This window comes from Clarias gariepinus, chromosome 6 (genome assembly GCF_024256425.1).
Source record: "Clarias gariepinus isolate MV-2021 ecotype Netherlands chromosome 6, CGAR_prim_01v2, whole genome shotgun sequence".
In the NCBI taxonomy this organism is placed as follows: Eukaryota; Metazoa; Chordata; class Actinopteri; order Siluriformes; family Clariidae; genus Clarias; species Clarias gariepinus.
Window position 1 is genome coordinate 12151280 of NC_071105.1, and position 16849 is coordinate 12168128.

At 37.6% G+C, this 16849-nt stretch overlaps 1 protein-coding gene across 4 annotated transcripts in view; it reads left to right on the plus strand.

Annotated features, from left to right (window-relative positions):
* pex5la (peroxisomal biogenesis factor 5-like a) overlaps positions 1-16849 on the plus strand; it is an 84811-nt gene that overhangs the window by 33706 nt on the left and 34256 nt on the right. For 3 of the 4 annotated variants that reach the window (XM_053497586.1, XM_053497588.1, XM_053497587.1), the window contains exon 2: positions 9350-9454. The exons of the other annotated variant lie outside the window; for it this stretch is intronic. In XM_053497586.1, the coding sequence (XP_053353561.1) occupies positions 9350-9454 (105 nt within the window). The remainder of the gene's footprint in view (positions 1-9349; positions 9455-16849) is intronic. 4 annotated transcript variants of the gene reach the window in all.

A 16849-nucleotide genomic window follows, 5' to 3' on the forward strand; every position in this document is an offset into this window, starting at 1 on the left:
ATTGTCATAGACTGAAGAATTATTAAAAAAACTGTACATCACAAAGAAACTAGTACATTTGTCATAACAGCCGCACTACAGGAATGTGCTGCTGGATGTTCTGCAATCCCTCTCTAGGCTTGGTGAGGACACAACAAAGCTCGTTACTACAGCCCTTTTTAATCTTCATTAGACACTGTCCAACTTGAGATGTTTAAAGTGCTGGATAGTGTAACGTCAGGTCTTGCTGGTTTTCTCCATTCCAGTCACTTTGTTCCACTTGGGTAGAATTACAGTAGTTATTCACAAGGTGTTTTTGGGGAGTGTGTACCCCTTAAAGCTCAGAGCACTTTAGGCATTGTTTGTTTTGCTGTTTTTTTTTTAATAAACATAGACTGTATAGGGCTCAGGATTGTGTAGTATAGAGTGCAGCAATATAAGGCAATATGCCTCAGAATTTTAGTTTATTTTAATCAACTAGCCAAACAAAAAGGCAGCACAGATATACATGTTCGCGTGTTTTTTTTATTGTTTTCAGTTGTTTCTATCACCCCCCCAAAAAATAAAAAAATAAAATAAAATAATAATAATAATAATATGCTCATTTTGAGAGTTCTACATTATTACGATGCCATTTCCATATTCCTTTAGTGGTAACATTTTTACTCACTCACTTTTAGTCACTCATCGTCTATACCGCTTTATCCTGTGTTCAGGGTCGCAGGAGGCCTGGAGCCTATCCCAGGAGACTACCTGGACAGGGCAGTAACAATTTTAATTCAATTCAATTTAATTTGTATAGCACTTTTAACAATGATTGTCGCAAAATAATGGAAATTTGAATGAAATATGAGAGAATGTATATGAATCTAAATAATCACATTGTCCCTGATGAGCAAGCCGAGGGCGACAGTGGCAAGAAAAACTCCCAGAGATGGCAATAGGAAGAAACCTTAAGAGGAACGAGACTCAACAGGGAACTCATCCTCATTTAAGTGATAATGGATAGCAGAAATTGTTTTGCAGTTGTACTGTGTGTAAGGCAGCTGGAAGTTAAGTATAACAGTTGATATCTTTAAGTTATTATGGAGTCCAGTTCATTATTGGAGGCTCAGGTAGACTTTAGGAAAATCCAGTCCTGAACTATTGAGCGACTGCAGTCGCGAGTCCTCAGAGAGCAGCTGCCTGCATCAGCCGAGAGCAGAGGACCGTCTTCATGGTAAAGTGGAATCATCCTCAGTCACCACACGCATCCCAAGCAGACAATATGGGGCGTCCATGCCATAAGATTTTTACCCTTTATAAAATTAATTATAAGTTTCGTTCTACATGACATACCTAAATAAAAAAAATAACAATAATACACAGTTTAAAGTCTGAAGCTCTCCATTAACACACTGGCAAGACTTCCATATAAGCACCTTATTTTTTTTATCGTTAATGACCAGGTGAAAGGTGTTTTTCACTTTATTATCCTGTGCCCTGTACTAAAGGAAAATAATTGTCTTTCAAAAAAAAAAAGAGGACATTTTAAAATTTTAATAAGTATGCAAGTTGCGGTGCTTCAACCAAGCAGAATACAAAATACAGGGCAGCAACTATGCAAATAGATTCATCTATTACACACAGTGTAATTTTCTCGAACTGAAAGCTTTAGGAATAATAATCTTGTGTACAAATTATACACTTAAAGTTAAGGTAGAAAACTGTTTCTGTAACTGGAAGATGATTACTTTTCTTCAACTTATGTCTTGATATGCAGTATTACTATATTGAGGCTGGTTTAATATTAAACATACACCACATGCTTGAACCATCCGATGGTATTAACATTTATAGAGAGACAGTGAAGAGTTATCTAATTATTACACAAAAAGAAAGACTGCACAAAGCACGTTCCGCATTCTTTTGCCTGATATTAAATTTTGAACAGTTTTTCGTCACACATCACTGACTTTAATCAGCAGTATACTTGTGGTGTCATTGTGTATACAGTACATGTAACAAGTTTCTCTCTTTTTTTGGCCCAACTCATAGCTCCCTATTTTGCATGTGACACCATTTGCACAATTTTATTTTGGAGGGGAAAAGAACAAGATTGTATACAGAATTTTTCATATTGCAAATGCATAAAGCATTTTCACATTGGAACTTAAAAGTGTTTTAACAACCAGTGATGCAGTGATTAAAAAGTAACTTACTGTATAGGTTTTAAATGTTCAAACCTGTCATCTTGCTTAATATACGTACTTTGATGTAAAGACCTTGTTAAAACATGAATTTGTGATGATGATTATTATTATTAGATAATCTTCTATATTTCTAACCTTTACATACAGAACAAGTGTTAAAATATTCACTGTAGCAATTGAGACATCACTGCTGAAGAGGATTGTAAATGCATTGTAAATGCAATCTTTCTGCCACGTTTGGCATTGTTCCTCTGTGGCATGTTAAACACGGGTGCTAAACTTTTGTAGGATTACAAATTTATAAAATGTTAGATCTAATAATATATAAAGTAAAAGAGTTATGTACATTGGGTTTTACATTTTGAGGTAAAGATTATGACATTCTAAGAAGATCAAGTCTGGTAGTCCAGGTGTCTGAGACATTAACCTTTTGTCTTTACCATATGTACTTCCTGACCACTAGGTAGGGTCCCAATGCACAAAAATGTAAATAATAACAAGGACAGGCTGTGCCTTTTGTTTCTATGATAATGACAGGTCTGGGCGATACCGTCAGGCTGATTAGATTAGGACCTATACATTAGAAAGGCACTAGTTTGCAGCTGTGTTCTGGATCATTTAACAAAGGTCAAATGACCGCAGACCTGATGGAAGTGAATCGCAGTAGTCTGGATTTGAAATGACAAAAGACTGAACATGCACCTGAGTGACCTCTGTAAATAGAAGTGGCCAGGTCCTAATAACGCTGTAAAGTAGAAACTGTTCAGTGATGTATAGCAAGAAGAAAAGCTGGTTGTCTGTGGTTACACCTAGGTTTCATAAAGTAACAGATGTTGAGTTTTGAGCTGTCCATGAAGATCACACAATCTTCACATACTGTAGGGACGATTCACCCTGCATCAGGGATGTACAATAATGTTTCAGCTAATTTGCTCCTGCCCATAGTAAGACATCCAGGCAGACATTTTAAGATCTACAGTATGTGAGAGCATGGCAGGAAAGAGAGCGAATAATTTGTGCATCACCAGCATAGCAGTGGTATGAAACCTTATGTGAGGATATGATCTCACCAAGAACAGAAGAGGACCTAGCACACAGCTCTGTTGGACACCATTGGAGAGCTGGTATAGAGCAGATCTATATTGCCTCTAAAATATGTCAACTATTTAAGCATCACACAGATGTTTCAGTTTCAGATTCAGTTGCCCAAATACCAGTGTATTAAGCATGAATGAGCTGTGCTTGTGTCAGGGTTTTAATGAGCAGTATATTTCATTATTTCTTTATTTTTAAACTCTTTTATGGGATTTTTGTAATTAATTAGTGTCTTCAGAAAATATTTCTTTATATAGACAAATTTGTTGTTTAATATGCAAACGAATATGTGACCCATGATATCCAGTCGGTTATTAAGTTTTACAGACTAGTGTTGCACTATGCCCAATAGAGTGCAGTATTCAAATGTATCCAATCTTCAATTTTAGGGAAAGATCGGGTGGGAAAAAACTTATCTTCTTGATCCTTAATTATAATTGAAAGATTTTTAATCCTAAACATACTGCTAAAGCACTTTTTATGGGTAGGTTGGAAATCCTGGTGTCAAAATGGGGTGATGCTCATTTTTACTACAGTACACTTTGTCACAGAATCCTCATTTGTATAATTCTAAAATTAGGATTGACAAATTTTCCCAAGGCCCAGACCACAACCTCCCCCTGACCATATCTCAGCAACCGGACTGGATACAGTATTAAACTTGCTATCACAATGGAGCTTATTGTACCAGAGATCTGAAAATATGCATAATTCAAATAACCCAAAATGAATCTTAATGCCTGATTGGATGTGATGCGTCACTGATTCACATAATCAATGAATCAATGCGTCATTGATTCACATAATCAATGAATAAACAGATAACAGATAAACAGAACTTTGAGCATATATTGAAAGATATTGCCAGATTGGGTAAGAGAGAATGTCTTAAAGTGCTTGAGTATGGCACAGCCAATCAGAGTTTACAACCAAACATTTTATAAATAGTTCCTTATTTTTGCTTCCCTGAAGTTTGCAGTATCCCTATTTTCAGAATTTCCAGCAGTCATTTTGTGTACCAGGCTGAGTACAGCAATTTTGACAGCTTGTAATATTAGTCTCAGAGCATGCATTGTGCATGTTCAGGTCGGAAAAACAGCTCAGCAGCTTTTGATAGGAGAGTGCAGCCTATTAAATTGAGTGCAGACCATATTTACTATATTAATACGTATATGTAAAAATGACTGAGGTGACATTTTCTTGGACCCTTTTCAATCTTACTGTCTATCTCTAGACATGTTTAAAGGATAACATGGAATGGAAGAACCTTTTTGTAACAATTACTTTGAACTGTCTACAGCACAGTATTTGTGACATTGCAAAGCTCAATTCATGTACACACGCCCTCAGAGGGAGCCTTACGAAAGTGGATTACATGAGAGCAATCTTACCCTGTGGAGCTTTTCAGAAACACAGAAAGGTTTGGTGATTCATTCCTGTACAGGGAGCGGTTGAGGATGGACGACAGGTTCTCAAATGAACTACTGCATAGCATTGTGCAAGGACGTGGCCTAACATCTGTCTCTGTAGGCTTCATTAAGAGCTCCCTTTTTGTTTCACCAGAAGCCATAGCTCACTTCTCCTCGCTGTCTCGGTGCTACACACACACACACGCACACACATACACACACACACCTAATGGTTTGGTGTCATGAACCCAGATAATTTATGGTGTGAGCAGCATCAAAGTCATTTAACATGATTTCTCTTTAAGGTGGAGCATCAGTGTGGAAACCACTGTAAAGCAGCTCTGAAGATTCAGCTATAAGCCATTATCCATTCTGCCGTTACATAATCCTGTCACTACATCCTGACCAAACACTGACCAAGCAGCAGGCATTGCTTACAGCCAAGTGACAAATTAAAGGAAAAACTAATGTTAGGTGTCTTAGTAAGATGTTCAGCCTTCACAACAACCAATGATTTTAACATGTCTCAGGATGAACAGCATTCGCTTGAAAGATATTCTCTCATAGAACGTTTGGTTTGGTCTCGTAGACAAGTTTGGTCCTTGAGAGCCACAATCCTGCAATGTTCAGCTTCAACCCTAATCAAACACACCTGGACAAGCTGATTAAGGTCTTCAGTATTACTAGGGCTATAGGCAGGTGAGTTTGTTTTTTTCAGGTTTGGAGCTAAAATCTGCAGGACTGAATTTGCCTACCCCTGCTCTAGTGCAACCAATTACCTTCAGAAGTCACATAATTAGTGAAATGAAGTGTGCAGTCTGTGTGCCAGCTAAGTGTCGCATTATTTCTCAGTATAAACACACCTTTTCTGAAAGGCCCCAGGGGCTGCAACAGCAGTGGGCAAGAGGCAGCGCACCATGAAGACCAAGGAGCTCTCCAAACAAGTCAGGGACAAAGTTGTTGAGAAGTACAAGTCAGGGTTGCATTATAAAAAAACATCCAAATGTTTGATGATCCCCCTGAGCACCAACAAATCTATCGTCTTCAAATGGAAAGAACATGGTACCACAACAAGCCTGCCAAGAGATGGCCGCCCACCAAGACTCACAGACCAGGCAAGGAGGGCATTAATCAAAGAGGCAGCACAAAGACCAAAGGTAACCCTGAAGGAGCTTCAGAGATCCACAGCAAAGAGTATTTGTGCATGGGATCACAATAAGCTGTACACTCCATAGAGCTGGGCTTTATTGAAGAGTGGCCAGAAAAAAGCAATTACTTGGTGTTAAAAATAAGGAGGCATGTTTTGAGTTTGCGACTCCCCAAATGTATGCAGGAAGGTGTTTTGGTCAGATGAGACTAAAATTTAACTTTTCGGCCACCAAAGAAAATGCTATGTCTGGCGCAAACCCAACACATCCCATCACCCTAAGAACACCATCCCTAAAGTGAAACATGGTGGTGGCAGAATCATGCTGTGGGGATGTTTTTCAGCAGGATGGACTGGAAAACTGATTCGAGTCAAGGGAAAGATGGATGATGCTAAATATAGTAATACAAGGGGAAACCATAACATAAATGAGCTGGAGTAGTTTTGCCATGTGGAATGGGCATCTCATGAAGAGATGGCTCTTTAAAGTACTGAAATTAGGGCAGTGAATAGTTATGCATGCTGACATTTTCTGCTATTTTGTCCTATTCGTTGTTTGCTTCACAGTAATAATAAAAAAAATCACATCTTCAAAGTTGTAGGCATGGTCTGTAATTGAAATAATGCAATCTGAAAACAATCCTTTTTATTTCCAGGTTGTGGGGCAACAAAGCATGAAAAATGGCAAGCGGTTGAATAGGCACTGTATGTACAAGCACCTGATTTTTTTTTTCAGTCCACACACAGAATTGGACTCTTTGGAGAATTTCTATAAATTAAAAAAAAAGGGTACATCTAAAATCTTTCTCCAGAATTGATTGCTTTTCCTTTAAGTTCAAAAGCTAAATCAATTGAATGCATGGAAATCTATTGTGATGTCACAAGTTTGGATTTATTTTCTACATTTTAAAACAATTGTGTAATTTTTCAAAACTAATAAATAACATGTATGGCATTAGGTAAATGATTAACAACAACAAAAACACCAGTTAATTGAGAAATTCATTTAAAGTTACCAGTCTTAAAAATCCCTAACAAACAGCACCTCAGATTAGAGCTGTTATGAAGGCTTTGCAGAGCATAAGTAACAGACACATCACAATATCAACTGTTTAACGGAGATTATTGCATATTTTGGATGTCTTTAGCATTGTTTTACAGTGTATAAAGAAAAATAATCAGGAAAGACCATGGAGTTAGAATGTGTGTCCAGACTTTTGACTGGTATTGTACTGTATGTCTTGGCCATGCTCAGTAAAATAAAACTCTACCATACCTTGATAGAACGATAAAGTTTTTGGTTTATACTTTTTATATAATTGTAAGTTTTACCTAATATGATCATATACAAATATGAATTATGCAGAGATTCAAATAAACATCTAACAGTAGATTAACATGTTGTAAAAATATTGAGGGCATGAGGAATTCATGAATAGTCATATTTGTTCTAATCACATTAATTTGCCATCTCTGCACATTTGTCTCAGTTAAGCATTTTATAATCCACCCACTTTGATGCCACAGAAGTACACAACAGCTCCTATTCATAATGTTGGAGAAGCAACTCAAGTCACTTTGTTTGGATATCCCTTTTAACAATAAACATTGTCATAAGGCAGCAGGTCAAAGGGAGGAAAATGAATTATTCATATATAAATTGCTCACAAAATTGCATGCAGTACTCTGGTACAAAAGAATTGAATCATGGACTATTCATGAGCATTTAAGAATAGAATAAAATATGATGGCGCATGCTGTTATAGAAAAAAAAGTCAACAGCAAGGAGATATGGAGATACGTTAACATTATCATATAGCAGGGATTAATTTTTAATAACAGGATGGCACAAAGTGTGTTATTCTCCTTACTAACTTCAATTAGTAATTTATTGACGAATAAGATGTAATTTATTGATGAATAAGATGGCATAGCCTTTATGAAGCATATATATATATATATATATATATATATATATATATATATATATATATATAAACTATTACATTATTATATTATTAAACCTGGGGAAAAAAAAACAAATCTGTTTAGGTTTAGCATCCACTGTGCAAGTCTGTGTTAACTTATATTTAATAAATTGATCCATACTGCTTTCTGCTGTCCTCTTGTTGTACAACAACGTCATACATATCACATCATGTTGAGAAAGCAAACACTGTCTGTACTACATTTACAGCATTTAGCAGATGCCCTTATCTATAGTGACTTATATCTGTCTTACACATATAGATTTTCCCCCCATTTAATCTACTGATTCTTACTGACATCCAGGACTGAAATGATACACAAACCTAAGGTGGTAAATTAAAAATCTAGAGAAAGACCCTGACTTGATGTGAGATTATGAATACATTCAATAAAAAAGAAAACATGTCACTTTGAGTTCAAATTTTAACCCAGTTTAATTATTTTGAGGGAACTTTACTTAAGATTGATCTGTGTGGTTAGCACTGTGGCCTCGCTCCTGCAGGGTCAAGGTTTTAACTCCCATCTTGTGTCTGCGTACGTGGAGTTTGCACGTACTACCCGTGTTTGGTGGGTTTCCTCCAGGTACTCTGGTTTCTTCCCACAGTCCAAATACATGCAGTTTATGTCTATAGTGTGTGTGTGTGTGTGTGCTTATGTATCCTTTAATGGACGGGATGCCAGTCCAGAATAAGCGGTATAGAGAATGAGTAAGGGAGTGAGTAAGTGATCCATACTGAAACCACTGGTTCTATAGATTTCTAAGACATGTTCTGTGTAAGAAAGATTTTTTTTTTTTTGCCATTTTAATTCTTACAATATTTAAACTTAATTAAAAAGCAACTTTAAGTCATTGTAACTATATGCAGATGTGTAGAATTAAAAAAAATGAAACAAAACACGAGTCAATAAAAAAACAATGCCAGCATAAAAAAAGTAGGTGTGTTGTACAGAAAAGTAATAATACCTTCCACTATTCTATTATGTTTCTACAAATCTGTACTGAGTTAAAGCAGATGCTTTATTAATAAGAAGCAGAGATATGCCATACACTCTGGTAGACTTTATATCTGAGGATCTTCTATGAAACCCAACTTTTAATGTCTTTGTTTCCATTGTCTTAGTTTTTCTTGATTTCCTTTTAGTTTAGTTTCTTTAAGTTAAAATGGTCTCAGTGTGCATATAATTTGTTTTCTAGAATAAAAGGTCGGTTTTTGGATCAATTTGATACTCTTACATAACCAGCCTTTGAATCAGCCAGACTCCTATTCCAGGGGTGATCGCTGAGTTCAGAAATGACTGACTTTCAACAGTTGAACTCTCAAACTATTGATGTAAAGCCTGGGGATGTGATAAGAAAATTTCTGTGGATGTTTACATTGCTGCTCCGGCCCCTGCTTCAGCAGACAGAGTGATGTGTGTGAGGAAAGTGTGTGTGTGATGGGCAACGTTAGAGAATAATCACCGTAGGAAGACTAATATATTGGAATAACTGAACATTTCTGTCCTGACAAAAGTCATTGTTGATTTCACTGTTGTAGGGGAAAGACTCTAGGGCTGCAGATAAGGCCGTTGCCATGGTCCTGAAGGAGATACCCAATAAGGCGTCCCCAGAAGGCAAACCTCTCCTCACGGTGACCAACAAGGTGGGCAGATCTATCGCAGCAACCCTGAGGGTCAAAGACCTTGTCCATTTGGATTGGCTTTAACCAATGGCAAGGCTTTGACCATCCCATTTGTATTTGTAAGCTCTACTTTAAAGCCTTTAAACTCATAGTATCTGTCTCCCATCAAAAACTCACTGAATTCCCACATGCTGTTTTTATTTCATTCTGAGCTGCTCTATGGGGTTTAAAGCGGAGCTCTTTAGTATACTTACATGTATGAAAGGGGACTAAGTGGATGGGTTTAAGTCGACATTAGTTGTAGTTAACCTAATTCAACTCAGCACAACTTTGTCACAAGGTGACAGCCCTGTTCCATAATATAAGCGGTGCAATGAAATAAAAGGAGAAATAATTCACAGAGTAGTACTTCACTGCCTGCCATAATGGGTTTTTTTACACCTCATAAGCAGCTAACCTTGGCCTCTGTTTCATTCTATAGTTGTGTGTGTGTGTGTGTGTGTGTGTGTGTTTAACTGCATGAAATTCTTTTCCAACTTACTTCGATGTATACGCAGTCTCTCTTGTGTACTGTATGTGTGTTACCGTGAGTTCTTTGCTTCTCTGTGCCTGGTCTGGGTCTAGCCAATACCACTCTTGGCTTGCTTGTGTGTTTCCTGTGTGTTTCAGTCATTTGCTTTGTGAAATGCTTTTTAAACTTCTTATGTGTGTACATGTAGGCGTGTGTGCAGTGCTTTTTTAGGTGTAAAATCCATTCAATTTGTGTAACAGTACAAGTGCTATTTTGATGTTTAATTGAGTGGAGTGCACTATTAATGATTTATAATATTTTAGTGTGTGCACATTACGTATTTTAAAATGTGTGTATGTGGTAATTGAATGTTTAACATGTGTAACAACATATTGCCTGTTCTTCTTGAGAATAACAGAGGCTTTGTAAGTGGTTTAATCCTAGTTGCATGCATATACAGTATATATATATATGAGAGAGAGAGATAGATAGATAGATAGATAGATAGATAGATAGATAGATAGATAGATAGATAAATGAAACATGGTGAAGCAACGGTGGATCTTTGACTTTGTTTAAAAGTCAATAGACATGTTGACCTTTAAAAAATCAATACAGAACAGACAAGGTTTATTTGTCATGAGTGTTTTATCTGAAGGTGTCATTTGTGAATTCCTTTTCCCTCAAAAAAATTCAATTAGATCTAAAAAACAGGAGGAATACTGAATAGTTCAATTTTGGTTTTTTTTTTACAATTGAGAAAGAAAGGTACTTTTTTTTTTTTTTTTTTTTCCGGAAAATCCGCTTTGCTAAAATATAATAGTCATGCATTACCGGAAGTAAATTCCTGCTGTTACCTAGAGCAGTGTAATAATTGTCTCCTTAACCCCCTCTCCTGCCCTGCTGGCCCCGTCTCTGTCCCTCAAGACTCCTGCCAGCTTCACTGCTCCTGGTTTCCCCTGACAACAATATCTTGGAGATGGCAATAGGAACCACACTCAAGTGACACAATTAGCTGAGCTTTTCCATTACATAATTCTGGATTTGCCCTCCAGCATGTGTAAACAAAGGAAAAGAGTACTTTGCAGGAAATGAGGCAAAAAACGCACAAAATGCCCTCATAGCCCTGATGAAAATGCCTTCTTAGGAGAATGAGTCATGACAAGTTCTTATAATTATTATGAGTGTTGAAGCTAAAATTATTCATACTTTTTTGTTGGGAAACATACAGTAAGTAATTAAGTGGCCTTTTACTTCCAGCAAGATTTTGCAGTAGGTGGAAAATGTAAGCAGTATCATTATGCATCTTATGAGACCCAATGGCAGTTAGAACTGTGAAAGGACACGGCAAGACACAACATCAAGAGAATGCTTCTGGTGTAATCCCAGAGGAGTAAAATTATTCAGGACTAATTAGCCCATCCTGATTAAATACTTAAGAATATGACCTTGATGCCCCCCCCCCATGCTGCAATTGAGTTTGTGAATCTTTTTAGTGCTAGCTTTAAAAGTCATATCTATAAGTCATTTACATTCAAGATAAATATTAGCTAATGTTGTTCATCTTTAGTCATGTTTTTTTACACAGTAGAAGTCAGAATGTTTTTGGAATGTGGTGAGAGATACAGGGCACAGTGAAAAGTGTGATATGTGTGCAGGAGTATCCTAAAGTGTTAACGCATTGTCTAGACTATGTTAACCAACATAGACACAGTCTATTTTACTGATAATTTTCTTTGCTGTCGCTACACTGTGGTATAGCAGCATATCACTATAGTATTTGCGTAGGCCATTTGGCTTAGCCGATACCTTTAGCCCATGTATAAACATACATTATACTAAAAACAGTATTTAGCTCGTGAGACTTAACTCCTTAAATACACTTGGCCAAAATGATTATTTTTGAAATAGTCTGAGAAATTATATATATATATATATATATATATATATATATATATATATATATATATATTTTTTTTTTTTTTTTTTATCATGATTTGTGTTTCTGCCCCACACCGGGATTTCAGAAATAAATAAAAATATTATTTATTTTCTCGTTATATAGAATTAGAAGTTGAGCAACCACCAGGGTAGATAACTAACTGCTGATCTAATGACACAATGAACCGTAAGCAAATAGCAGAATTTTTTTCAAATTATTGTTATTTTTGTTTAAATACTAGTATGGACCTTGTCCCGTTAATGATTGAGTCAATGTTGCCCATCCTTTTATATTCATATTTAGTAAATCGAATACAAAGAGAAAAAAGCCTAATTATACAGCATAGATTCTCTCCTTAAATTCTGCTGAATAGATTAAAGATGCATGGTCATTCACAAATAGTAGGGATTTATTTATAAAACCTCCATCTGCTACAACTATGCTAACACACAGCATGGTACTGTACATAACATACCCCCACATAAATCCATCCGGTTAAACGATTTTGCTTGTTGAAGAGGTCATCATTTTATTTTCACAGCATGGCGATATACTGTATATAATTTGTTTACAACAGGTCCATAAACTCTAAGAGACATATGAAACATCTCTGTAGCTTTCTCTTCTAAGTGTTTTAACTGTTCTCCAGCAGCAAAACCCTACCAGAAATGCCAGAGGCATGCAACTAAAAATATGCCATCAACAGGGTATTACTGGTATGCAATTTATTAGTTTGTACTAGCAGCATATAGTTTAAGATGTATCCACACACAATAACTACCCCAACAGCCTTAAGTGACTGCAGATATATAAAACAAAATTATTTATAAAATGACACTTAATAAATCACAGGAATTTATTATCAGGTTAAAGTGTTCCGTGTCGTCAACAGAGTTACAAATTCTCCGTTTAAAAATGTCATGGACATACTTGCTGGTTAAATGCCTGTCCCTTGTCTGGGTTTGCCAGCCGAGCTGTTTTTCTCTCATCGGGACTGTAACAACAAACAGGTTTAAATATCTGTCTGATGCATACTTTAATGATGTTTAATGTTGAGAAAATATTTACAGTCCAGTTTAATTTATCTTAACTGACATCATGTAACGTGACCACCTGGGATGCACAGCATTTGTAAATTGATGCACTAAATAAATAATAACAGTCATTACCAAGTATTATGTTTGTTGATTTTCTATAGTTTTAATGCTTTTACTAGTTTTCTCGTCTTGCTCTTGCCCATCCTGGTTCATGTACTTTATTGACAGTCTGACCTTGTCTGCACCTTTGCCCTGATCCTAATTCATATATTTTTGTTTTGTTTGTCTGTATACACTTGCATCTGTACCTGCCTTCAGGACAGAATACTTCACCAGCTCATGAATGCAGTGGGTGAATTCGATTGCCTCCAAGCATTAGCAGCACAGGAACACATCATCTGACAACAACATTATCAAAGTACTGCCGAATTCATACTCAACATCCCCTCACTGGCAGTTGGCAGCTGCTGGAAAGAGCCAGCAGGTTTAACACTGACTTGTTGACTAAACTCTCATGCTGTGATGACCCAGTACCTTTTGACACAATTATGGACATGTTCATCCACCTAGATACCCTGCTCAAGGATAAAAGTGTATTGAAAAGAATGCCCCACCAGTTCTGACGGGCTAGACCGCAGAACTTTGGGAACTCTGAGAACAGCTCCACCACATTAAAGTGAAGAGAGCCGGGGCAGCATCCGGAAAAAGGAATTCAGATTGCGGACTCAGGGAATTTCTCCTTTGTTAAAGCACAGATGCTGAAAACTTGGTAATACTGTGGTCTAGACCGCCATAGAATGCCCAGAATCCCAAATCCATGTGGATACTTTCCAGGAATCATACAAATTTTGCCAAGGCCATAGGGCTCCTGCCATGCACATTTTACCACTAATGTCCAAAGAAACACAATCTATTGAAGAATACATCACCCATTGACCTCACCAGTCTCCAGTGGGATTTTTTTTATGTAAAAAAGAGAGTGGCTTATAGCCATGCATAGACTGTCACAGTTTCAATCAAGTCACATTTGCGTGTCAAACTCCCCTGACCCTGGTTCTTACAGCTCTTATGAATAGTCAAAGGAGGCATCAGAAAAGAATTGTGGGCCTTCTCCTTTCTGAGACAACCTCATCACGTGACTGTGAGTTCATACCTTACAAGACACAGGACACCCGAACACTCACAGAACCCTATAACTGATATAAGGTAAATACTGGTGGCCCAGCTTATTTCAGAACATCCACACAATTGTTTTATCCATGCCCAAAAGACCATAGTAAAACCTACAGTAGCTTTAGATTTCATTGCTTATCTTCCCACATTACAGTGCAACACAGTCATCATGGTGATTGTCAAAAGACTTTTCAGGTCCCTATGCTTAATATTTTTCCTGGGCATTCCATCAACCTTTAAGACTGCAAAATTGATCTTTGATCATGTTTTTAGGTACTTTGCATCTCGGTAGATATAGCGTGTGACTGAGAGCTCAATTCACATATGGAATCCTGGAGCAATCCATACTAAAATCTTGGTATCTCTGTAAACTTTACATCTGGGTATCATTCACTAGCTAATGGGCAAATCAAGATAGGGTGCAATATAGGTTCCAATACCAAGGAGGACTGGGTACAGTTCCTTCACTGAGTAAAACATGTGCAGAATTCCCCTAGGCTTTCAGCAACCAAGCTTACTCAATTCCAGTGCATCCTGGGGTACCTGCTACCTTAGTTTCTATGGAATGGCAACACAACAGACACATTGGCAGTAGATAGCTGGTCCAAGAGGAGTAAACAACTGTGAATGCAAGCTTACCAACATCAAGAGCAAACTACATGACTACCAAGAAATTTGAGGACAGATTTTGTGGAGAAATCTGCAAACCTAGAGATTGGGTTTGGATTTCCAGTAGAGACCTGTGCATCAAAAGATTGCAAAAAACCGGCACTACACTACAAGCGATGCTCTACGGCTTAGAGACAGTGGCACTGAAGAAAAGACAGGAGGCAGAGTTGGAGGTAGCAGAGCTGAAGGTGTTGAGGTTCTCCTTGGGAGTGACAAGGATGGATAGGATCAAGAATGAGTTTATCAGAGGGACAACCCATGTTAAATGTTTTGGAGATAAAGTCAGAGAGGCCAGATTGAGGTGGTTTGGACATGTTCAGAGGAGAGATGGTGAATATACAGTATCGGTAGAAGGATGCTGAGGTTTGAACTGCCAGGCAGGAGGTCCAGAGGAAGACCAAAGAGAAGATATATGGATGTAATAAGAGAGGACATGAAGTTAGTTGGCGTGAGAGAAGAGGATGCAGAGGATAGGGTTAGATGGAGGCAGATGATTCGCTGTGGTGACCCCTGAAAGTCAACAGCCAAAAGACAAAGAAGAAGACACTATGTTAGCCCTTTTAAAATATTGCAATATATCAGCAATGTCACCTACATGCTCGAACTGCTATGCCACAGTAATCTAGCCCTCTCTGTCCACATCCCATGCCTTTAGCCAGTCAAGCACTATCTACAGCAGAGTCAGCGTCAAACTTTATTTCCCAGAGTACAGCCTGGCCTAGAAACATGGCCATTGAGGACTATAATCCACAACAGTTACAGTATCTCTCACGTTGACTTTTACTTGGACTCTAATAAAAAGCACAGTCACATAGCCACTGTATTTAAGGACACTCATTTATTCATGCACACCCACCTATTGCGATGTATGCGCTGTCTTGTTTATTTCATTCATTATTAAGCCTCTTTATAATTGATTTGTTTCTTTGGCTTTTGAACCTGTTTTTGGTAGTGGTGACTTGCTTGCTCATGCCTTACCTCATATATTTGATCGCCTGTCCCTTGTCTGCACCCTTATCCTGATCCTGTTTGGCCTTGTTTGTTTTGTTCCATAAAACCTGTCCTTGTGGCCATACCTGCTTTCCTGACCGAAATGTACATAAGATGTTGTTTGAGCAATAATAAAACCTTTGGGAGTTTGGATTAAGACCAAAATAATAAGTTATTAGGCCTACTATTTTTACATATTAGCTGCACAGTGGTTTAGTGGTTAACAAGCTTGCCTTGCGCCTCCCGTGTCTGGGGTTAATTCCCGTCTCTGGGGCTGTGTGTATGGATTGTGCATATTCTCCCTGTGCATTATGGGGTAACTCCAGTTTCCTCCCACAGTCCAAAAACATAGTCCCAAACTGCTTGTAGTGCGTGAATGCATGTGTGAATGTTGACCAGTGTTCCCACCATGGTTGTAAAATGGCAATAAATACAATGCTAATCACCATTGGCCCCTACAGTCCCTAGTTGGACAGCAAAGGTTCCTAGTTGGAGTGATCTAATATTGCTGTCAATGGACAGCAGATTTAAATTAAAGTTTCTGTTTAGGAAAAAGGAGGGATGTGTCCGTATTTCTCGAACCAATATGAAGTCCTGGTTTCATTCTTTCACAGTCCTAAATGTTAGATAGAAAAAACTACTAGCTCAATGGGATATAGAAGGATCCCCAATAGAATAAGTTTTTATAGGCTTAAATTTTTCATGCTCATTTGTTTCTGGAACACACTAGGACACATGTCTTCCTGTTTCTGTTAAGCTGAGCTACAGAGCATGTGAAGTTGATCTAACGCTGCATATGAGTTAATGCCTAACCATCTGGTAGACACTGGATGTCCAAGACATATTTCTGTCTGCAGTGTAACAGTATAACACAAACATAGTCGATTGATGCAGCTATGAATAAAGCTCTTGTTTTAAATGAGAAGCTGCAGATGCGTACAGTGGAAATAAAACCACAAGAAGCACAAAAGTCCAACATGGCAAAAAGGTAGTGTCCAGGCTCCTTAAACATTGGACTCCTTAAACACTTTGTGAAGAAGGAACAGTGTAAATTTAATGTGCTCAATTTGTTTGTTGCTCAACGTTTAAGTGGT